At 36.3% G+C, this 25,654-nt stretch overlaps 1 protein-coding gene across 1 annotated transcript in view; it reads right to left on the reverse strand.

Moving 5' to 3' along the window:
* Nucleotides 1-25,654, reverse strand: part of VIRMA (vir like m6A methyltransferase associated) — a 49,944-nt gene that overhangs the window by 12,756 nt on the left and 11,534 nt on the right. Inside the window, exons 5-16 of the mRNA XM_081111567.1 lie at nucleotides 24,693-24,861; nucleotides 22,564-22,686; nucleotides 20,518-20,778; nucleotides 17,500-18,640; nucleotides 13,986-14,477; nucleotides 12,428-12,582; nucleotides 10,316-10,398; nucleotides 7,055-7,148; nucleotides 6,374-6,918; nucleotides 5,590-5,825; nucleotides 4,865-5,117; nucleotides 2,270-2,487 (exon numbers count right to left, since the gene is read on the reverse strand). Of these exons, the coding sequence (XP_080967693.1) occupies nucleotides 2,270-2,487; nucleotides 4,865-5,117; nucleotides 5,590-5,825; nucleotides 6,374-6,918; nucleotides 7,055-7,148; nucleotides 10,316-10,398; nucleotides 12,428-12,582; nucleotides 13,986-14,477; nucleotides 17,500-18,640; nucleotides 20,518-20,778; nucleotides 22,564-22,686; nucleotides 24,693-24,861 (3,770 nt within the window). The remainder of the gene's footprint in view (nucleotides 1-2,269; nucleotides 2,488-4,864; nucleotides 5,118-5,589; nucleotides 5,826-6,373; nucleotides 6,919-7,054; nucleotides 7,149-10,315; nucleotides 10,399-12,427; nucleotides 12,583-13,985; nucleotides 14,478-17,499; nucleotides 18,641-20,517; nucleotides 20,779-22,563; nucleotides 22,687-24,692; nucleotides 24,862-25,654) is intronic.

Here is a 25,654-nt window from a genome sequence, read left to right on the forward strand (position 1 = left end):
AATTACTTACAAGAAAGCATAGGTATTAAACTTATGGACCTTGGTCGTAGAGAACATTTTATGAACTTAATCCCAAAGGATTTTCTCTCCTCATTGATGTTTCTCTCTCTCTCTCTCTCCCCATCTCCCTTCCTCTTTGAAATCAATTAAAAAAATATATACTAAAGGACTTGTATGCATGCACATAAGCATAACCAATGGACATAAGACACTGGGGGATAGGGGAGGCTAGGGGACTGTCTAGGGCGGGGGGATAAAATGGACACATATGTAATACCCTTTGTAATACTTTAAGCAATAAATAAAATATATATATACATATATATATCTAAAATCATCACATATAGTCCGCTCAGCGTGGCTCAGTGATTGAGCATCGACCTATGAACTGGTCAAGGCATATGCCTGGGTTGTGGGCTTGATTCCCAGTGTGGGGCCTGCAGGAGGCAGCCAATTGATGATTCTCTCTCATCATTGATGTTTCTATCTCTCCTCCTCTCCTTTCCTCTCTGAATCAATACAAAAATATATTTTTTTAAAAATCACATATAATACTGTGGCACAGGTATGCAAAGGATATTTGTGAAAGCACCTAACCCAGCCAGTAATGGAGGATTTAGGAAAGATTTTTGGCTTTCTTGGAAGTGCAGTGTATAAGGTGAGTTTTAAAAGATATAAAGTAAACTAAAGGCCCGATACACGACATTTGTTCACTGGAAAGGGGGGATGGGGAGGGCCCCTCAGCCCAGCCTGCGCCCTCTCACAGTCTGGGAGCCCTCGGGGGATGTCCGACTGACGGCTTAGGCTTGCTTGCCTCAGGGGGTGGGCCTAAGCCAGCAAACATCCTTAGTGCTGCCGTGGAGGCAGGAGAGGCTCCTGCCGCCGCCGCTGCGCTTGCCAGCCAGCCGTTAGCCTGGCTTCTGGCTGAGCAGCGCTCCCCGTGTTGAACATCTGCCCCCTGGTGGTCAGTGAGAGACATAGTAACTGGTCGTTCCACCATTTGGTCAATTTGCATATTACCCTTTTATTATATAGGATATCCAGGCAACAGGAAAAAGGACATTCAAGAAGTAAAATTTGCCCTAGCCGGCTTGGCTCAGTGGATAGAGTGTCAGCCTGCGGACTGAAGGGTCCCAGGCTTGATTCTGGCTAAGGGCACATGCCTGGGTTGCGGGCTCGATCCCCAGTAGTGGGTGTGCAGGAGGTAGCTGATCAATGATTCTCTCTCATCATTGATGTTTCTATCCTCTCTCTCCTTCTCCCTTCCTCTCTGAAATCAATAAAGAAGTATATTTTTTTAAAAAAGAAGTAAAATTTAAAGACTTTGGTGAGATACTGGGAAATGGGGAGGGTAGGAGAAAAACTTGGGTGTTCAGAAGGTGCCACCAACTAAGAAAGACATACGTTAGAAGAGATAGGTTTTTTTAGGACAAAGAGGTGGAGAAGGGTAGGAGCCAGCATCAAACACAGTACGTGGAACTTAACTTTTCAACCAATGTTACAAGAATTAATGAGAAGCACAAATATACGTTTCCTCCTTCTTTCTTTCTCATAACCCTGCATACTCCTACAAATTCCCAAGAAAATCTAGCCAGCATGAAGAAAAAGAAAGAGGCATAGACAGATCAGAAATTATGTCTGAGAGTCTGAGCAGCATGAGGTTTATATCATTTCAAATTAATTTAATCTCAGCCATTCCTCTAGAAAATAAAAACCATAGAATCAGCACTTTTAGGGTCCATAATACCACACTATCATCACCTTTTAAGATAATTTTAAACAAATTATCTTAAAGCATGAATTAACATCCCTGGAACAATAAGATTTCCCTAAATACTCTAAGACAGTGGTTCTCAACCTTCTGGCCCTTTAAATACAGTTCCTCATGTTGTGATCCAACCATAAAGTTATTTTCATTGCTACTTCATAACTGTAATGTTGCTACTGTGATGAATCGTAATGTAAATATTTGATATGCAGGATGGTCTCACGCGACCCCTGTGAAAGGGTCGTTCGACCACCAAAGGGGTCGCGACCCACAGGTTGAGAACCGCTGCTCTAAGATGTCCACATTAATTTGTCTGTCTATTCAATTTACATTTTTATTCCTGTAAATTTATTAGCACATGCTACTGCTGACCAATCTTCTCCATAAATATAGAGAAAGAAATCACATCTTCAACCTTCTGTAATAGCTATGAATTAATATGGGGGGGGAGGGAGTTAACAGTGAAAAATTAAGCCAAGAGTATATTAAATAAAACATTACCTTTTTAAATGAAATAGTCCATAATCATGCTCTGTAAGAAACATCATTGTTCTGACACACGTCAATAAACAGTTGTAACTGCTCTCTGAGTTGGCTAGCATAGCCAGTAGACAGTCACAAATTGAGGCCATCAATTCTTTGTTTGGCAGAGAATTGGAGAGCTGCTCTAGTTCAGAAATTGAACCTTCAGAAGAGTTTGGCAAAATAAGTGCAATGTCCTGTAAGGGAAGTGGAGAAAAGGAAAAAATAATTTTAAAAAATTATTATAGTATCATTTTTACTTCAGGATTTCATAACATTTAATACTTAGTAATTATCTCATCAAAATATTGTTAGTCCCATCCTATACATAGATTCAAACACATTAAAAACAAAGGAGTCAGCCCTAGCCAGTTTGGCTCAGTGGATAGAATGTCGGCCTACAGACCGAAAGGTCCCAGGTTTGATTCCAGTCAAGGGCACATGCCTGGGTTGCAGGCTCGATCCCCAGTAGGGGGCATGCAGGAGGCAGCTGATCAATGATTGTCTCTCATCATTGATGTTGTCTCTCTCTCCCTTTCCCTTCCTCTCTGAAATCAATAAAAATAAAAATAAAATAAAAACAAAAAACAAAGGAGTCATTTTGCCCTCCGAGAACAGTTAATACAAGTATACATAAAAAAAAATATTTTATTTTACAATATTTTTACTTAAAAATGTTTTCCTTCTGTATTGCACTGTGTAGTTTGTGTCCTCAACTTGTTAACTGAAGTACTTTTGGTACCAAAATATTTTTTAATATATTGTTATTGATGGAGCAAATAAACATTTAACCACATCTTCCAATTAAATATTTTCCTTTAGTTTTTTATACGTTTAAAATTCAAAATTTTCAATATTAAGCAAATTTAGCTAACAATAATTAAAAATTCCCACTACTCTTTTTATAAAAGCAGATTTTACCAGAACGTTTTTAGGTATGTCTCACAGCCTTTAATAATTTCAACATATTGCAAACCTACTTAGGTTAAAACTGTAAAACAAAGCTAGAATGAGAAGGGAAATGTAACAATTGAGGCCAATCATGTCTATGTGATCAAAGCAGCTGGGATGCTATAGTACTCTTAAGCAGAATCATACAAGCTAACATGGAATATACGACAAACACCAGTAGTTAAATGGACATTTCGAGGTATGAGAACTTACAATATCCTTTCTACTAGGTCCCAAACTATTTTCACCAGGTACCCTTTTTGTGAAAACAAGTCACACAAAAATTGTTCCTTCTTGACTAGAGTCTTAAAATATAAACAAATGGAATTTTTGTTAGCTAGAAAAAGATAATTTTTCAACACTGAAAAATATTCTGCGTGAAAAAAAAAAGAAGCACATCTAATGATTAGACAGCAGGAGCATTTTGTCAAGCTAGAATGGGATTAGGCATAGAAATCTGTAAAGATTCCAATCACAATAGGCTCTCAAAGTTCTCATTAAATCATGAAACTATAAATTAAAAGTTAATAACATAGACAGTGGGGAGAAATACTAATTTATTTATTTTTATTAAATTTATTGGGGTGACACTGGTCAACAGGAACTTATAGGTTTGAAGTGTTTTGGGGTTTTTTTTAGACATACTACCACTTTTAGTCAGAATCTATAAAGTACAGTAATCGAAAAAACACTAAAACTGTAGTAGCCTTTGATGCCTTCAAACACTGTCCTCACAGAGTATTTCTCAGCCATAAAAAGAGAATGAAACTTTGATGACATTTGCAACATGGATGGACCTAGAGGGTATAATGCAAAGTGAAATAAGTCAGACAGAGAAAGACAAATACCATATGATTTCATTCATATGTAGAATCAAAACAAAAATAAAGGAATAAACAAACTCACAGATACAGAGAACATTTTATGGTTGCTGGATGAGAGGGGGGCTGTGAGGACAGGTGAAAAAGGGGGAGGGATTAAGATGCACCAATTGCCACCTATAAAAACAGCCAAGGGATATAAAGTACAGTATAAGGGACTATAGCCAATAATATTGTAATGACTATGTATGGAGTCAGATGGGTACTAGGCTTATCAGGGTGATCATAAATTATATAAATGTCTAACCGTTATGTTGTATAGCTGAAACGAATAGAATACTGTATGTTAACTGTGATTGAAAATTCTTTTAATATATTAAAAAAAGTTGCCCTGACAGGAAACCATGGTATTAATTCAACTAATCACAAAGCCATAAAATTTAAGAATGAATTGGTGTTTAATATAATTAAAAAGAAAATAAACATACCAGACAAAACTAACCCCCTCCCAAAATACTGTGGCACATAAGGCAACTATGCAAGGAGGCAATTTCATAAAGAAAAGGAAAAAGCTCTTCAAAGAAACCTATAAAGTACACACCCAAAGGAAGCTCTGAAGCACCAAATCATTTCATTGTTGGTTCCTACTCAAATTCATCTCCCTAAACAGTAGCAGGAGTAGTAAAACAGGTGAAATCTCCTTGTTCACAGCTAAGAGTTACATCAACAGCTTTACATCGACACACACACACACACACACACACACACGCACACACACAATTTATAAAGTAACCATAAATACCTGATCACAGAGAGACTGTAAAATGGATGTGATATATTCAACACACTGTTGGCGAATAACACTGTCTCCAGGAGACCGCACCAAAGTTAACAGATCCTGGAATATCTCTGCATATTTTTCATCACCTTTAATAGTTCCATTAATTAGATGCAAAATAGCTAATTTACAAGCTTTGTGTGAGGCCAGAGCATCAAGAAGAGCAAGCAACCTGGTGGTTTGGCTAGTATACTGTTTTTCTTTGTCTTCTGAAGTGCTGAAATAAAATCAATACATTTAATAAACAACGTTCTTAATTTTAAGGTATTATTTAACTAATATTTGTTTTTCAACACATATCAACTTACACCAATCTTGTATTAAAACATTTCAAAATGACAACTTCTCTGGAATTTTACAATTATAAAATTTTGTAAATTTAGGTTTTCAATAATATATTTTCTTAAATCAGAGTACTTTATGGTTCACCTTTCAAACACCCAAAATCAAGGCCTTCCAAGCAATTTGCACATGAAATAATGAAATAAAAATATTCTAATCAAAAATAATCTAAATATACTCGTATAGAAGTGTGTATATGTATATGTGTATTTGTGTATATGTGGTGTACATTTGTGAATCTTTTCTGAGCATTCTAAACCCTGGTTTCCAAATTCTAAGTGGAAAAATATGTATCTGTCTGTGTCAAGAATAACTTGAAAAAAAATTTAATGCAAAATGAAAAATACCTTTGCAAGTCTTCTACAATCAAATCCAACACAGTTCTCATAATCAGAAGTGCAGTTGGTGAGGCAAGGTCACACAATTGAACACAAATACGCCGTAACATATGTTGAATGGGCTGGCAGGTTGTGCCAGAGAAAGAGCGAACTATTTCTTGGAGCAACTTTGCTTGAACATGAAGGTGCATGCTCCACAATTTTCGGGTGTTGAGTGCCACTGATATATCATGTGGCTCAATAACCTGTTAAAAAAGTATAATGTATGTGTTCGTAGATTTTTTAAATATTTATTTATAGTCACAAAAACCTGTTCAGGAAGAACTATTATAAAAAGAACATCTTTACTGCATGCTGAAAACATTTAAGGTGCTTAAAACATCTATTATACAATTAAACATTTGTTTGAATTCAATGCATTTAAAAAAATCTTATTGTTCTCAGGTTAGCAGTCAGTAGAGCAGAGTCCATTGGTGAAGTGACCTAGTAAATGGCAAATTCTAATACATAATAAAGGAGAAAAAAAGATTTAAAAATAACAGAAGTACAAGTATACATAACAGCATAATAAAATTCACATTAACAAAAATTTATTTTAAATGGCACCCTCATATTCCCTTAATGACCGACTTGCTTCAGTTTTATCTCACCCTCATCCAGTTATTTTATGTCTGTTTTAGGGAAAGGGGATGAAGGTTTTGTTTTTGTTTTTTTGTTTTTTAACAAAATCACTGGCTTTTAAAAAAGTGTTACTGCAGTCATTTATAAGATGCATGTTATATGGAAGTGATACCTGAGTTGTTTGCATGGGCAATGGTAGAGGCAGCAGCTCTGAAAGGAGTATGAGTCCAGAAAAAAATCCTTCAGGAACCTTTAAGATTGAAGAAAGAACTTCTTTTAACATTAAAGACCAAGTATTATTGGCCAGAGTCTCTTCTGAGATTGTGAGTTTTTCGTTAACTCCTTGTGTAAAAGTCAGTAAGATATCAATGATATCATTCTGAATTTTCTGTTCATCACTGTCCAAACGACCTGAGAGGGGGATAGAGCACAGGAGCATGTGTAAAGTCACAAGTGCTGAAGGAACACGCATATCCTTAAACTCAAAGGAGCCACCTCTCAGGAGTTCTGTTAACATAGTTTTAAGAAGAGTGAGTGTGCAGCGAGCCATTGAAATAGTAGTAACTCTGTGAAGAGTAGTCCCCATGTTGACATGGAGCCTCCAAGGCTGAGTCAAAATACTGTTCAATTTTTGTAGAACCCGAATAAAGGTGTCCATTCCTTCAGCAGAAAAAAGCTGAATAACAGCAAGATTCCATTTCAGATCTTTCTGTTGACCTTTATGTAAGAGAAAAAGAAAACTAATTAATTGCATGTTAATAATCAGTTAAGATTTTTGAATATTTTATTTAATAAATGATACTCATACTAGGCTTAAAAATTAGTAGTTTTAAAAGTATAATAGTCATATTACCTTCAACAGGAGGTGGTGGGCATGCCACATTACAGAGAACACGCAAGGCAGTGGTAAGGCCAACTCCTTCTGGAGTCATCAAGTTATCAATATTCTTTAAAAATAAAAATAAACAAAGTTTAATTTCTTGTTACCTATCAGATCAAGGGAAAATTCTAGAGAAGGCATTAATTAAAAATATGAGTTTCAAATTTACATAAATTTCTGAAGTTAAATAAATTTCTTATTTAAAACTTAAATAAGGCTGATAAAGTTTATAAAAGTTATCTGAACTTTGGCATATTTTGTACCATATGATATTATGTAAATAAAATAAATAATTGTATAGTACAAGTATGTTAAAAAGTACTAAAACAAAAGTAACATACAGAAATACGTATTAGACTCTCTGTAATAAGAATTTAAAGTAGCTACTTTTTGTATATTCTTTCTATACATCCTCTCTCCCGAAAATGAACCAATGACTAATTTTACAAAGCACGACAGGTAACAAACCTCTTTCAAAACTGAAGAAGCAGCCTTAGCCGAGTGGCTCGGCTGGTTGAAGCGTCATCCCGTGTACCAAAAGGGCTGTGAATTTGATCCCTGGTTTGGGTATGTATAGGAGGCAACCAACTGATGTTTCTCTCTCACACTGATGTTTCTCTCCTTTCCTCTCTCTGTCAAATCAATAAATATATCCTCTTATGAGGATTAAAAAAAAAAAAAAAGAAAAACTGAAGAAGTAATCAGAAATGCTTAGAACTACATAACATACATTTTTTATTTTATTTATTTATGTTTTAAATATATTTTATTGATTTTTTACAGAGAGGAAGGGAGAGAGATAGAGAGTTAGAAACATCGATGAGAGAGAAACATCGATCAGCCGCCTCCTGCACATCTCCTACTGGGGATGTGCCCGCAACCCAGGTACATGCCCTTGACCGGAATCGAACCTAGGACCTTTCAGTCCGCAGGCCGACGCTCTATCCACTGAGCCAAACCGGTTTCAGCCATAACATACATTTTTTAAAAGCGCAGATACCACAGGAGTCTAGTTATGATGGTGAGTTGGGGCATGGTTAGAAGAAATAAAAATACAGTTGTTATGTCCCTAGCACTGTTTCCTGACAACAGGTAGTTATGATTAAATTTCTTTTCATTTTTACTTTCCACAGGGCGGCATATAGATAGTGTAAAAAAACTTTGAAGAAATAACATTAAAATGTTACTATTTCAATTTATAGATAGTGTAAAATAACTTTGAAGAAATAACATTAAAATGTTACTATTTCAATTTTAACTTCAAAAGAAAAACTTAAGTTCTTTTCCCTCATAGTTTTGCACCTTAGAGGATCTTTTCTTCTAATTTCTTCCTGTGACTTATAACAATTCCACAAATTACTATGGCATCAGGGAGCCACACAGTGAAGTTTCAGTCTTAAATCAATTGTTTTTAGTATATCTTGGAATGAGAGTCGCTTATAATAACCATAATTAATGGGATAAGGATTTACATAAAAATAAAAAATCTTTTAATTACAGCATGTAATTAATTCAAATTTCTATAACTAAATTTCTTTTTGGTTAAATACTTTTACGTAGGCCACCTGATATTTATTGGCTACTTCATATGTTCTCCTGACCATGCACAAGCACCCCAAACACATGACCATCTAAATTTACAGGCATTACCATACTTCTGCTAAATTAAAGACTGAATATACTGATGCACAGAGAAAGAAACAAAGAAGAATATGATGGTACCATGGGAGGTGAAAGTACTCTCAGAAGAGATGGAGTAAAAAGAAAAGATAAGGGCAGACAAGTCGGTTTAGAAAACTCTAAATCAGATAAACCGAAATGGACATGTTGCTGGGTCAGAATAGCAACAGATTTATAATGTACTGCATATATTTCAACTGCAAGAGCAAGATTATTTATAAACATGCACACACATACACACATATACACCATACACATAGCTCATCTGTTAAATGAAAGGAGATCACTCAAGGTCCATTCTGCCCCTATAGTGTAAAACTTTTTTATGTATTTATAAGCACTTTTAGGTCTCAATGTGTATTTATACACATTGTGGTAACTAAATTTTAAACATTCAAAACTAACAATGCCAATGACTTTATTGTATTTTTCATTACGAATTACTTGAATTATATAAATTTTCAACTGTAATATTATAAATTATACTAGAGGCCTGGTGCCTGACATTCGTGCACTGGAGAGGAGGGTTGTCCCTCAGCTTGGTCTGCACCCTCTCACAGTCCGGGACCCCTCAGGGGACATCCAGCAGTCAGACATGCCCCGAGGGGTCCTTAGCACTGTGCAGAGGCAGGAGAGGCTCCTGCCACTGCCACTGCGCTCACCAACTGTGAACCAGCTTCTGGCTGAGCAGCACTCCCCCTGGGGGAGCGCACTGACCACCAGGAGGGCAGCTCCTGCATTGAGTGTCTGTCCCTGGTGGTCAGCACATGTCATAGCGACCAGTCATTCCACTGTTTGGTTGATTTGCATATTAGCCTTTTATTTTATAGTATGATTTTCACTTTTTATGAATTCTTTCTTTTAAAAAAATGTTTTATTGATTTTCTAGAGAGGAAGGAAGAGGAAAGAGAGATAGAAACATCATTGAGAGAGAATCACGGATTGGCTGCCTACTGCATGCCCCTCACCAGGGATCGAGCCTGCAACCTGGGCATGTGCCTTGACCCAGAATCAAACCAGCAACCTCTTGGTGCACAGGATGACATTCAACCGAGGCACACAGGCTGGGCAGGATGGCTATGAATTATTTCAATTGCAAATCTGACCATCCCAAATTAACAAAAATAAAACTAGCCCCCACTGCAACTGTCTGGAACTGATTCCATCACTTTTCACCTAAAATTTTTATGGAAAATTCTTTTCCACTAAAGCTTAACTAAAATGATTATATGTTATATTCTTGTAGCATTTAACTTTAAAACACTCTAGTAAATGTCATCAAAACAGTAGGCGATATTACTCTGATTTGATTTGAGAGAAAAAAATATGACAGAATCTGGTAGTGAAAAGCAGTAGAATGCACGAGGTTGTGTGCATGTATGTTCATGTATATACACACACCCCTACATTCATGTACCAATCTATAAATAAAAGTCTAGTAAATCAAGTAGTACACTTATCAATTACTACATTATCAACACAAGTGATTTAATGCACCATTACTATATACTACCATACAGTTCATAAAAACAGGCACTTTTTAGTTTTACTTACCTGTTTAACATATTCAATTAGGTTTGGGATGCAGTTAATTTCAAATCTAAGGTTTTTCAGAGGTTCAAGCCATTTGCCGAGTTCTTAAAAACAAAAAGAGTAACTTACAATATAATATTTTAAAATAAGAGCCTTTATAACAAAGGAAATAATGGTACTCTTTTCCGAAGATAAACATTATCAGACCATACTGATTTCAATAATCTAAATTTCATACAGGGATGAACTTATGTCTAATTCCTTAAACTTTAAAATGAAATATAAGCACACTTTTAGTATTTGGTATCTGAAAATGTAAATGTTTGTAATTCTTAAATAAGATAATCTAATTAAATTGTTTCTGTAACATTGAAAATTTTTAAATAAAACTGACTGCTTATAAACTAATAACACAGAGTTTATTCATCTAATGCGGTCACTGCTCATACACTCTAAAAAAAGCATGCACAAAGTCTATTAATTTCTAACAGGATCAAACCCATGGGGGGACATTTACTGAGTGCCTTTTCCCTTAACATGAATTTTTAATTTTGTCATTTTCCTAATTTGCCTTTATAAAAGTACACTATCACCCCAAAATAATAATATCAAGCTTTGTTTATAAAACAAACGTGAATGAAATATACCATTTACAACTGAACTCAAAAACTCTCCTAAAAGGAATGGCCAACACCTATACTCTATCACCGAATGCTTTTCTAAAAGCATTCTAATACAGCCCTAACCAGTTTGACTCAGTGAATATAGCGTCAGTTTGCATACTGAAGGGTCTCAGCTTCGATTTAGTCAAGGGCATATGACTGTGTTGCAGGCCGATCCCCAGTAGAGAACGTGCAGGGAACATCTCTCATCATTGATGTTTCTCTCTCTCTCTCTCCCTCTCCCTTCCTCTCTGATATCAATAAAAATATTTTTTTTAAAAAAAGCATTCTAATGTAAAAAGTAATATACCAGTTCCAGACACTTTATAGCAATGACTAAAGGAAACTAAATACTGTCATGTCTTCCTTGGTTCTACACTCCTTCATGAGGATTACAACTACATACATGAGTATTTTCCTATGCATTTTAAAATTAACTCTTTCATATACACAAACTATATTGCTCAAGTGAAAAATATAAGGAATAATAATAAAACAAATACAAGTGCACCCACTGCCCAGAATAAGTTAGTAAAGCATTAATAATACCTCTGAAGATGCTGTGTGCCCTCCTTGTATAAAGGCATACTTCAGGGGGGAAATCTATTTCCGGTTTGGAAGTTGAGTTTACAACCCAACTTTTACTGGTGGTATCACATATAAAATTTACAGTTAGAAAGAAAAAAAGGCTCTAGCTGAGTAGCTCAGTTGGTTAGAGCATCGTACCAATACACCAAGGTTGTGGGTTTGACCCCCGTCAGGACTCAACCAATAAATGCATAAGTGGAAAAATGTAACCCATCCCCCTCTCTCAAATCAATAAATAAGAAATTTTTTAAAAAGGAAAGAAAAAAAAAAGCCACATGCTATTTATAATATTTACTCAATGTTATCAAATTTTCTCCTTGGTAAGGTCAGCAAGCCAGGAACCAAAATAAAATAATAAAAACCTGTAATTAGATACCTTAAACTTTTTAAGACTGCCTACATAAGGCTTGCCATAAACTTCATTCAACATATTTATATACTTTAGAATATAATAGTCATATTCACTATTCTTCACTTTTAAGGATTACACGTGCTTATCAACTGCAAATGGTTAAGTTGTGGTTAAGTTGTACTTAGAACAGCGTTGTACTTAGAAATACATATATAGAAAAAACATACACATGCAAACTATACACAAAACTGAACTTCTGAGTTTGTTTTTAAACTACTTCTTCCATTTTTATTAGGAACCTCAACTAACCACCAAATTCCATGACACTCCAGAAAAAGGTACTTTCAGCAATTTCCTAAAAATCTTTTTAAGAACACCATATAAAATACTTTCATAAAAGGTACTTTCAAGGAGTTAAAAACAGAGTATTACTAGGTATATTATGAAAATATAATAAAGTATTAATTACAGATATATAAAGGCTTTTTCCTTCACATATCATAAATGCCTAAAATAACTCAAGTACCATACCTTGCAATTTAGCATTATTTTCATCTGCTTTACAAAGCTTCAAGAGAGATACTGCATGATGTTCTAGCATTTGGACATCACTGGAAGACTGAACCACCACCAAAATAAGTATGCATGCATAATTATAAGCTACTGACTTCTTAGACTTGGAATCACTGAAACAAAATAAGATTTTAAAGTTTTAGGTACAAAAACAATTTTTCAGGAATAATTTTAAACATTTTTTTCTATTTAGTTTTAAAGAGACCAAGGAATTTTACAATGAAACCTGAGTAATTTCCTGAAGACAAGAAATCAGATTTTAAATTTCACCTCCAATTCACCTAAAAACACTACTTAAAAAAGTACAGCGGGACCTTGACTTACAAGTTTAATTCGTTCGGAGACCGAGCTCGTTAAGGAGCTCGTTAACTCAAATTACTCTATCAACTCAATGCAAAAAATCGGCGGAGAGACAGCTGGTATCTCAAAAAACTTATTAATCGGGACACTCGGAGGTCAAGGCCCCACTGTATATAAACAAAGTATATCACAATGGGAGTGAAATTCTATTAAGAAATAAGATCATAATAATAATGAAATGTTAACAAATATACTTCATTAGCAATGAAAGATTAGAAAGTAACACTTTAAAATGTTTGTCTACTCTGGATAAACAGGAACAAGTATGCTGACTCAATCTACTGCCATCATCATTCAGTCTTCCACTACAGAACTGATTAAGATACAGCTCCAATAGAAACCACTGCTGCCTGCTTTTCCCTAAAAGACCCGTCACTCAGAGAGTCATATCAAGACCCAGCTGCGAGGCCAGTTAGCTGGATGCCACTGCATTGTGTGACACGAGCCAGGAAGAGCATGTTTCTCTGCTCATACGCTAAAACCTTCTGCCCTACTGGACAGGCCTTGAAAATGATCATCATTCTCAATTCCCCACCCAGTCAAAGCACTTCTTAAACCAGAGCATCACGAATAGTTTAGAGGGCAGAAGACAGCAAGATAGTCCTCCCAGCCGAAACCGGTTTGGCTCAGTGGATAGAGCGTCGGTCTGTGGACTGAGGGGTCCCAGGTTCGATTCCGGTCAAGGGCATGTACCTGGGTTGCGGGCACATCCCCAGTGGGAGATGTGCAGGAGGCGGCTGATCGATGTTTCTCTCCCATCGATGTTTCTGACTCTCTATCTCTCTCCCTTTCTCTCTGTAAAAAATCAATAAAATATATTAAAAAAAAAAAAAGAAAAAAGAAAAAGATAGTCCTCCTTACTCTCAAGGTACGTATTCCTGTGCTTGGGATTCCCTCCACCCAAATTAGCAGGAACACTACAGCTGCAATCTTTGTCAGCACCACAGGAAAAAGCTGCTAAAAGATCCACTTCATTGTCACAGCCATTTTTTCTATTTTTTAGGTTACTGTCATTCTAATCCTTAAATTAATAAGTTATGTGTTATTCAACGCAATAGTTCTAGTTTTTACTTTCCAAGAAACACCTTCTAAACAACCTGCCCATGAATGATGTAGTTTTCCAATATAATAGAAAACTGAATAAGTAGGAAATTACCCTAAGGCTTCTTTGGAATAGTACTCCATTAAAGTGATAAGACTTTGGAGATTTTTCTCAAGACTAAAAACATGGCCAACAGCTGATCTTCCCACAGGATTAAAAGTAATCAAATAAAGGTTGTGAAGGGTTCCCAAGAGATCTGAATGGTCAGTTTCTTCACTGGCTGTACAACGCTGAAAATGGTTGAACAGTTCTGTAATACACTGCAATGTTTGTGTTGAGTCCTGTAGCCACAAGGCAAATGCATCATCAATAACACCATCAGACTGGAGACCTTCCTCTTCATCTTGATCATAAAGGTGACATAAAGACCGGATCAACAAATTTGTTGCTTCATATTCTGACATAAAAAAAAGAAGACCCTTTTGTGACTGTGCAAGAAACTTTAAGACATCTTTTGTGGCTTGCAGCACACCAGGATGGGCACTTGTTACTGGAATTGACAGAAGCAAGGTAACCAACTCCAAGAAGTGGTGACTGTGAAGATACCTGTAGAAAAATTGATATATATTAAGTCAGTGCGAAACGTTCTTCATTTACTCAGTAGTCATTAGACAGGAGAGGTAAAAATTTTAATGGCCATAATATTTATCCTCAGCAATATACTTTAACTAAAAACATAATGTAAGTAGCAAATTTTCTCAAAGAAACATGAAAGTTCTGTGAGGCTTTTTCCCTGATAGCATTCAACAGATGTTGAATAAATGTTGACAAGTTTTCTCTTTCCAGGATCAATCCTGACTTTAAATTCTGGTCCTTTTTACCAGGCTATTTATCAAATGCTCCTTTTTCAGCATAGTCCTAATTTACCCATGGCACATCTGAATTAGTGTATCTAAGAAAATATAGAACATATACTATAAAAATTTGGATTTATTATAGGTAATTAGTACCTCTAAAGAAAAAAATGTCAAATTATCAATTTTTAGTATTTGACTATTAATACCACTATACGTAGCACTCTTCTATCAAATCCAAGAATCATTTCTTAGCATACATAGTTGTAGTAGAAAAATTCCAAATTTACTCAGCAGCCCAAAATAGACCCAACTGCTACTGATACTGAGTATTTTCATTGTCCCAAAAATACTTTATCCTCCACCTATTCATGCCTTCCTCCCCACAACCCTTAGAAATCACTGCTCTTTTTTACTGTCTCCAGTTTTGCCTCTCCCAGCATACATATAGTTAGAATCACACAGTATAAAATTGTCTCTTCAATAATATTATTGCTTAAATTTAGGCTTCTATTTCATAATAAACACCCTTAGTAGCATTACACAAAGGCAAACAGAATTCTCAAGAAGACAAAACTCCCTAATTACACTGCTCTAAGAACATCATGAACTACCTTATTCAGAAACCAGTTAACATGACAGGCCTTCGACTGCTTACTCTTAGAAAGGATTGCTTGCAAGATTGGCCTTTGGTTGGCTTCTGGGATTTGAATTTGGGGAGGGTTCCCACCGCCCAGCTGTTAGGAATACTCACTGTGCCTAAACTGTTTGTGCAAACAATATGTAATTTGAAGCCTTAGGGTAATTTCCTACTTATTAAATTTTCTATTATATTTGAAAACTACATCATTAATGGGCTACTTGTTTAGAAGATGCTGCTTGGAACATAAGCTTTCCTTCTGGGAGTCTGGAATTCTGGTTCATGCTACATACTGGGTAGCTATCACCCAGTAAGCTTGGATGCTGATATTCTAATGAGATTCCTCAGATGGCAACATTTCACACTTGTTGTCACAATTTTTTTCTGGGGAATTAATTGGGTCCTGTTTAATTCCACTGGCAGAGGACTCTGGAAGCTTACAACTGGTTCCCCAGGCTTCTCCCTATGTATTTTCTTCCTTTGTTGATTGTGCTTTGTATCTTTTTTCTGTAATAAATCATAGGTGTAAGGACAACACTGAGTCCTGTGAGTCCTAGCAAACTTTGGAGACCACAACACAGGACATTAGAGTACTGCCATCATTTCAAACGAACACTTCCAAAATGCAATTATTTCTCCTTTCAAAATTCATTCTCCCTCCGATTTACCAGTTTTTGTCAACAAAACCGCCACAGTTCCAATAGTTACCCTAGCTAAAATCATATTTAACTCTTTCTCAGTCTTTTACCTACTTGCCAAGTCAAATAACTGCTCTTTTACAGATTCTCTTGATAGTTGCATAATATTTGTCTTTCCATTCCCTATAAATGCCATTATTTAGGCCAAGTACTTAACCCAACACCTAGTACCTAGAATCTTCAGACCAGTTTATCTAACCAGTAACTCCAAATTCTTTTCCACTGCAATACATCTTGCAACAAATAATCTTTGAATACAACTTTGATCATATCATATGGATATTCAAGATCTTTCCACGTTCTAAAAACAAAATCTGAATTCTTTAATGTAGAATTTCAGACTCTTTATTTCCTAAAGTCTGATACCCAAACATATCTCCTTCAGTTATAGTGCAAAAAACAAGATTTAATAGGTCATTAATTACTAGTTTCTTCTGAGTGACTATGAAAATTTCCTACACTCACTACCCTCAGTCATCCTCAGTGCATGACTTTACCTCCCACTTTACTAAAAATAAAGTGACCAGTGAGAAGTGTCTTGGCTCCTTTACTTCTCCATACTATAAATGTATATTTGTGTATTCATAAGGTTTCTTTTATCTTGTTCTAAGCCAAACCCCTACAATTGTACTCTTGGCCTCATACCAGATAACTGTTCTCGCAAATATTATCTCTTATTCCTCCTTATAAGAACTCAAACTAAGGCAAGATCTGTTTCAGCTAAAAACAAGAATGGACAGGCATAGACTTTAAGAGTGAACGAACACCCCTATTTTGTGTTACTGCACTATGCCCCAAATCAAGGCAAATTCAATCAGATAAATCACAGATATAGGAAATAAAATAATAAAAATAGCATATTTCCATTAGTTATAAAATTATTTACAGACAAAATGCCCCTAAAAAAGTCTCAAAAATTAAAAGGAAATTTAAAAAATCTACTGTGGGCAAAACTCTATCAACAGATAACAAGAAAGTTAGATGGCAGAAACAAATGCTAATTAACACTTAAAGATATGTTTAACCAGGACTTTAAAGTTAAGTTAGTAAAATATAAATTTAACTTACAATATATTAGAGGAATAAAGGTAAAAAGAGGTTCATACAGAAAAGCTCTCCTTCCTATGTCACCCATCCTCTTATACCACCTTTCTAAAAGCAACTCAGCAGTTTCTCATTTATTCTTGCTCATAGATGTGCTTATATAAGCATTGTTGTTGATAATTCTGTGTTTAACTTAAGTTGCTATTACTACTTTAAATGCTAACAAAATGCAGTTCACCCACTGTAACATACTTCTCAGTCTCACAGCTATTTTGAAATATCAAGTATCCTTACACAGATATGCATTACACAGACATTTTTTTAAAAAATCTACCACATTTAATTGACTCTAATCATCTGTGAAATAATTCCCCAAATCAAAGCAGCCTTACCTAAAGAGAACAGGATATGGATCATCCCTCTCCGGAGGTCCAGTAATACGCGCCATCGTTGGGAAAGACTTAACAGGAGGTTGGACCATTGTATGAGGTGCGGTTTCCATTAAATGGAAAACTTCTTCCAGGAGATTAATAAGCTTTTCTATTTCCCCTTCACTTATATTTGAGGATTCCAAAAGATCCATATCCATTGAAGCCTCTACCTCATTTTCATATTCTGGGTTTGTTCTTTCAAGTCCAGTATCTGTGTCATGATCAGGTTCACTGTGGTTCTGAACAGATGAAGTCTTCTCTGCTAAATGGTCACCAAGTCTTTTAATCTCTGACAAGATTTCATAGAAATGGCACTTCTGAAGGATAGCTGAACCAGCAGTGACAACCCTCACAGTCTGATCCAAAAGTATGAGCTCCAGAAGTCTTTGATAGCCACTTTTTTCACTCTGTCTACCTCTTAAAAAAGCTTCCATTCCTTCTGTCATACTAATGACACTGTCCAAAGCTTTAAAAGCATTTAACTTAAGGGAAGATGAGACATGATCAGCAAACAGGAGCTCAAATAATCCACTGATCACTCCTGCTTGGAGCAGGGCCATGACTCCTTGAGCTCCACATTCTGCTAGTGAGGACACTAATTTGGTCCCAGCTTTGAGCTGTCGGACATTTAAGGCAATGGGTTGGCGAAGGGCTACTTGTAAATTTAAAGCTTGCATGGTCCAGTCTACCAACTGGTCAAAGGAGTCTTGTTTCGTGTTTTTCAATTGCAAATAACTTAATCCTTTTATTATTAAACTTGGAATTTCTTCTAAAGCCGTTACCCATTTTGCACCTCTGTCTTCCCGATATAAATCTAACAGTTCAGTTAACTTCACTGAGGCTTCTATTGCCCCTGAGTTTTCTTTTTCTGGACCTTGATCCTTCATTCTACTGATTTCAATTTCGAAAGTCGTCTTGTATGGACAGCTGAAGTATAAAAGTGGCACAAGTTCCCTATCATATGGATCGTATGTCATAGGAGGAACCGAAGCTAAGTCTTCTGCAGTGTATTCAACATCAAAGTTTGGATACTTAAATGTTTCACGTTCCAAGTCAGCAATTCCATCTTCATCACTGGAAATTTGTTCATAACCATCATCCCCTGAAAATCAGTTTGGATAATATTTAAATATTACATCATTGTTGTTTCATGGAAAAAATCTAATTAGTCAAAAACAGTTTAATAGCATGGCAAAAATAAGAATGAATTTCCTCAACAAAATTAACTTCTGCCCCAATATCTTAATAATTACCAACATTTATAATAATTATAAGAAACTTCATAAACAAAGTCTTCTATTATCTCTGCTCAGCTTTACAACTAAATATGCTACAGGTATCTTTTCCTCACACACAAAAAAATTCGAAATTAACTAGACTTAGTCTCTCACCTTCTCTACTAAAATGTCCTACGATAAAGAAAACAGTCTATCTGAAATCTAACTACTATTTGCCAGTCAAATTACAATACATCTAAAAAAGGATTACTTGATGTTCTGGGAATGGGAAAAGCTAAAAAAGTATCACTCGCCCTGGCAGGTATGGTTCAGTTGGTTGGATACCATCCCATGCACCAAGAGGTTGTCAGTTCGATTCCTGATCAGGGAACATGCCCAGGTTGCAGATTCAAATCCTGGTAGGGGGTGTATAGGAGGCAGCCATTTGATGTTGCACTCTCACATTGATGTTTCTCTCTTTCCCTCTCTCTCTAAAAACCAATAAACTATTTTTTTTTTAAAAAGGCTCTTCTTTAAAAAGAAAATATCACTCAACCTAATTATTTATACCTTGTAAAAGGGCCTCTGTGATGCTGAAATGAGCCTCACTCTCATGCAGAATAACTCTAATCTTCACTATTTTAGAAAAAAACAAGGCAGATTATCTGTCATTTTGCATAAATGCTTTAACATTATATGCCATTTCTTGGACAAATGAGGAGTCCAAGAGCTTGAGTATCTTTCTGTTTTTGCTTCTAAAAAAAGCAAAGCTTAAAGTAGTCTTTAGCATCATGCCATCACATATTTCTGTACTGAGATTCTTTTCTCCCTGAATTTCTAAAAGTAATGTAACTTTTTGCTGAAATACCTAGGAGGCAGACATCTTTAGGAACTCCACGCATCTTACAACAACATTCCTTACTCTTAGTCACTATGTATTTGCTGCATGACCCTGCTTCCCTGATCAAAGCTGATGGTATCAAAGAGCAACTTATAGCGTAGCAAGCCAAACAAAATCTCCCTCCCAGGAAACTGGAAATGGAACCGAGATACAGCCAGGTAAACTGGTTGAATAAAAAGAGGAGATTAAAGCTGTGGGGTGAATAGAAAAACTAGTTGACAGAATATAAAATAACAATATAAAGCAAAGACGGAAATCCAACCTCTAGTCAAGCCTGGAAGCCCAGTTATATTCCAACCCTTGGGTTTCTTAAATGCCTATCTATAATAATAAAAGCATAGTATGCAAATCGACCAAAGAGCAAACAGCAGAAGGACCGTCCAGATGCTATGGCTATGACACGCACTGGCAACAGGCCAGCCAAGGTGGGTGGGCTGTGATTGCTGGGGGGGGGGCGGGAGGGGGGCTGCAATCGCCCCGCAGAAGGAGGCTCAGGCCACAGGCCAGCGGAGTGATCAATTCGGGGGCTCCGCGAATGCCCCAAACAGGGAAGCCCAGGCCACCCTCTGCGGAGCAATCGATTGGGGGGCTCTGCAGAACCAGGGGACCAGAGGTGTGTGGTGGCAGACGCAGGCAGCGCCAGACCAAGGCAGTTGTGGGCAGGAGGCGGGGCCGCGAGACAGCAGGAGCTGTGAGGGCCCTGGCAGCTGCGGCCGGGAGGCAGCCAGGGCTGCAAAGGCCTACCCTTGCACAAATTTCGTGCATCGGGCCTATAGTGTTTATTATAAATTCTTTTGCATAGTTCAAAGGTACATCAAATTAGCTTCTAGCACTTAAAACCAAAAAGTCCTTATAACTCACCTTCTTCATCATCTTCACCTTCTTCCTCTTCATCTTCCTCTTCAGGAATACTGTCTACTGTTTGGCGATCATCCTCATCCTCATCCTCTTCTTCCTCTCCATCCACATCATCCTCATCATCATCTCCTTCTTCTTGCTGTTCCTCTTCTACTTCTCCTTCATCAGAATATTGACCTTCTTGGGGAACAGAATTCCGATCAGGAGAAATGGGCTCAAAGTAATCTTCTCTATGTGGAGCATCCTCTTCCTTGTCACCAGACACTGAAAAATTGATTTCAGACACAGATTATTTTTTAAAATTTACTTTTCATTTACAACATACAATATTATTGTATGCGTCTCAGGTGTACAGCAGAGTGATTAGACATTTATATACTTTAAAAAGTGATCACACTGATAAGTCTAGTAACTGTCTGACACCATACACAGTTATTCCAACAATACTCATTGTATTCCCAATGCTCTACTTTATATCCCCATGACCAATTTATAACTGGCAATCTGTACTTCTGAACCCCTTTCACCTTCACCCATTCTCCTAACCCCTTCCATCTGGCGACTATCAATTCGTTCTCTATAAGTTTATTGTTTCTTCATTTATTTCTTTTTAGATTCCACATATAAGTGAAATCATATGGTTTTGTTTTTTTCTCTGTCTGACTTAGCACATTACCCTTTACGTCCATCCATGTTGTTGCAAGTAGTAAGATTTCATTCTTTTTTTATGACTGAGTAATATTCCATTGTATATATTTATCATCTCTTCTTTTTCCATTTGTCTAACAATGGTCACCTAGATTGCTTCCATATCTTGGCTACTGTAAATAATGCTGCAATAAACATGTGAGTGCATATATCTTTTCAAATTAGTGTTTTGGATTTTTTAGGATAAATACCCAGAAGTGGAATTATTGACTCAGATAGTTCTATTTTTAATTTCTGAGGAACCTCCATACTGTTTTGCATAGTGGCTGCACTAATTTATCTTCCCATCAACTACGCATGAGAGTTCTCTTTTCTCCACAACCTCACCAACACTTGTTGTTTGGTGATTTACTGATGACAGCTACTCTGGCAGGTGTGAGGTGATAGCTAATTGTGGTTTTAATTTGCATTTCCCTGGTGATTAATGTTGAGCATCTTTTCATATGTCTATTGGACATCTGTATGTCCTTTTTACAAAAACATCTATTCAGATCCTCAAGGCACAGATTATTTTAATAGTTTAAATAACATGAGGCAGCAGGATTGGAAACTGCAATTAGTGACATTTTGAATGATTTAGCTTATACTTTTTTTAAAAAATATATTTTATTGATTTTTTACAGAAAGGAAGGGAGAGAGATAGAGAGTTAGAAACATCGATGAGAGAGAAACATCGATCAGCCGCCTCCTGCACATCTCCTACTGGGGATGTGCCCGCAACCCAGGTACATGCCCTTGACTGGAATCGAACCTGGGACCCTTCAGTCCACAGACCGACGCTCTATCCACTGAGCCAAACCGGTTTTGGCAAGCTTATACTTTTTATAAAAAGCTTGTTTTTAAAAAATATTAAGAGTATATTTGGGGGAGGTTGGGGGTTAAAGGGGGGGATGAGGACACATTTGTAATACCTTAACTAATAATAAAAAAAAAAAAAAGAGTATATGCTATACAACTTTATATAGACAAAGTTAATCAAGTATTTTTATGTTCTAACACCATAAACTAGTTCTTTTCCTCTTATCTATTAAATATGAAGACTTTTATTTCTTCTACTATATAGTCCTTATTTTTACTGGTACTCTTCTGTGCATAACACTATAACACATTAACACTTTATTTTCAAAGCAATGTTGTGACAGCTTTAAATGAATTAACTGATTTTTTTTAAAAAGTTCATATGCCAACAAAAAAATATAAAGAATTATACACAATAAGAAAGGGGGAGGACCATTCATCAAGATTTTATTACTAGCATCTAATTCCTTTTCTTTAATCAAAAAGCACTATTAACATTAATCAAGAGGGTTAAAAAAAAACTAGCACTGATTTTATTTGTACCTGGCAAAGGCATAGGATCATCTTCATCATCATCGGGTGGAGGGGGTCCTGGTGGAGTTCTTGGTCCCCTTGGCTGTGGTCTTGGAGGGCTTCCATTAAACTGATCTTCTTTCTCCCCATCAGCTAGAGTTTTATTAGAGACAGAAAAAGAACTTTCAAGTGATTGAAGTATAGAGAAATGAATGCATGACAAAAATACTACTCATGATTTGAGTTTTTCATCTTCAGGACTTATTGATCAACTTTTCTGTCCTGATGTCAAATAGAAATTTTGCTAATTTATATTAATGAAAGTTAGAGTTTCTGACTTTCCACATACCAAAATATAATGTGTATACTCTTGGACATTACCCCAGAGAAATTAACTTATTTTTCCGCAGGAAGGTGTACATGAATGTTCACACCAGCTTTATGTGCAACAATCAAAAACTGGAAACTACCTAAATATCCTTCAATGACTGACTGGTTAACTAGACTATAATACATTCATACAGCCCTAACCGGTTTGGCTCAGTGGATAGAGCGTCAGCCTGTGGGCTGAAGGGTCCCGGGTTCGATTATGGTCAAGGGCATGTACCTTGGTTGCTGGCACATACCCAGTAGGGAGTGTGCAGAAGGCAGCTGATCGATGTCTCTCTCTCATCGATGTTTCTAACTCTCTATCCCTCTCCCTTCCTCTCTGTAAAAATATCAATAAAACATATATAAAAAAAGAATGATCTATTAATACTTCAACAAAGAGGATGAAGGGTACATATAATGGAATATGACTCAGCCACAAGAAACAATAAAATCTTGCTATCTGCAACAGAACAGATGCACCTGTGTACTGTGCTGAGTGAAATAAGTCCGACAGAGAAAGACAAATGCCATTTGGTTTCAGTTATATGTGGAATCTAAAAAATAAAATAAACAAGTATACTCAGATACAGAGAACATTTTCACTTCTGCCAGATGGGAGGAGAACTGCAGAGATGGGTGAAAAAGGTGAAGGGATTAAGAAGTACAAACTGGCCCTAGTCAGTTTGGCTCAGTGGATAGAGCGTCGGCCTGCGGACTGAAGGGTCCCGGGTTCGATTCGGCCAAGGGCACATGCCTGGGTTGCAGGCTCAATCCCCCCCCAGTAGGGGGCATGCAGGAGGCAGCCAATCAATGATTCTCTCTCATCATTGATGTTTCTCTTTCTCTCTCTCTCCCCCGCCCCCCCCTCGCTCCTTCCCTCCCTCCCTCTCTGAAATAAAAAAAAAAAAAAAAAAGGGTCAGGGATGATTGTTCTATGTTTCCAAAAACTTAAAAGACAACCAAATGCTTGATTGGATTCTGGTTCTGGAAAAATAAGCAGCTTAAAAAAAAAAGAAGCACAATCTGGCAGTTGCAGAATAATCATGGGGATATATATAAAGTACAACATAGAAAATATGGTCAATAGTATTGAATTAACTATGTATAGTGTCAGATGGGTACAAGATTAATTAGGGTATCACTTTGTGGGTTATATAAATAAATCACTGGCTTGTACACCTGAAACTAATAATATTACATGACAACTGTAATTGAAAAATAAAAAATTATTTTTTAAAATGAATATCCCAAAAATATACACCAAATTTATTGCCTATTGTTCAATTCTTTTTTTAAAATGTTTTTATTGATTTTAGAGCAAGGAAGGGAGAGGGACAGAAAGGCAGAAACATCAATGAGAGAAACATCATTGATCAGCTGTCTCCTGCACACCCTCTACTGGGGATCAAGCCTGGAACCCAGGCATGTGCCCTGACCAGGAATCGAACCATGACCTTCTGGCTCAACCACTGAGCAACACCGGCCAGGCTTCTTCAATTCTTTTAGAGATAATTTTTACAGTAAACTATGAATACCCACTTGATTATATTATCATTTACATATTTACATTTTTAAAAATAATTTTTAGAAGCATTGTAGGAAAGTAGAGGAAGAAAATAAAATGTAACCAATATAAAAAGAAACTCTTATAGGAAAGAATGGGAAACTGATAAATACCTTGTCAAGTCCTAAGCAACGTTCAAAAGATAGAAGAGCTCTTTGTATTACCTTTTTCCTGCTATAATCAACATAAATGTCACTGACAAAAGCAAGTTTAAAGTTCTCACCATGTTTTGGATTCTTTTTCAAACTTGGTTGTGGTTGAGGAGGTGGTGGAGGTGGAGGTGGTGGTGGTGGAGAGTCTCTGTCATGACTTATCACTCTATCCACTGATCCATATATTGCCAGTGTCAGACAATTATACCAGCCTCTTAGCACCAAACCGTCAGTATTCACCTGATTTGTTAGGGGAAAATATCTTTCAAATTAATGTTTTAATATGCTAGAAGTAAACTGATATCAAATTACTTTGTGGTTCAATTAAAGTCCTTAAACGTATGCTGAAAATGCGAAGGTCAATATTGGTGAAAATTCATCCAGAGGCACAGCTTTTATATGGCCCTCTAGAGTTACCATCTCTAACCCTGTCTCAAGGACATCACCAGTCCCACACCATATGTGAATCCTGTTCAAAAAGCATAACAGATTCCTAACTAAGGGATTAGAAATGAGAGTGAACTTAAGTGGGAGTTACTGCCAATTAATTAATTAAATTCCAATAGTTACAGGGGTCATGGAGATGCACAAAAGTATAAATTGTGCTCATCCTCAACATTTATAAAGTCCATAATATTGTATAGCATTCTTTTTACATGCCCAACTCAAACATGCAGGTAATATTTTATGTAGCCATGTTGTACTTACAAAGCATTAAACGAATTGTTTTTGCTCTGTGGGTGGATGGGATTATTCATTAGACAACAAAGTCCTACAGCGTGACACATGACATGACACCACGGTGTATGTGTCACTAATCTGCTCACAAATGTTAAATGGGGTGAATGATTACCAAAGATTTGAAGACAATAAATTGAGGGAGGACATATATTTATATATGTTACATCTTTTATTTAAAATACATTAATATGCAAAACTTTCTCCTAAAATGATCAAAGACTTTATCAATGACATTAATCTTCAATACTCTTATAAAATAAAAATGACAATTTTTTCCAGAACTTATCTACAT

Source organism: Myotis nattereri (assembly GCF_964212035.1).
Source record: "Myotis nattereri genome assembly, chromosome: 17".
Lineage (NCBI taxonomy): Eukaryota > Metazoa > Chordata > Mammalia > Chiroptera > Vespertilionidae > Myotis > Myotis nattereri.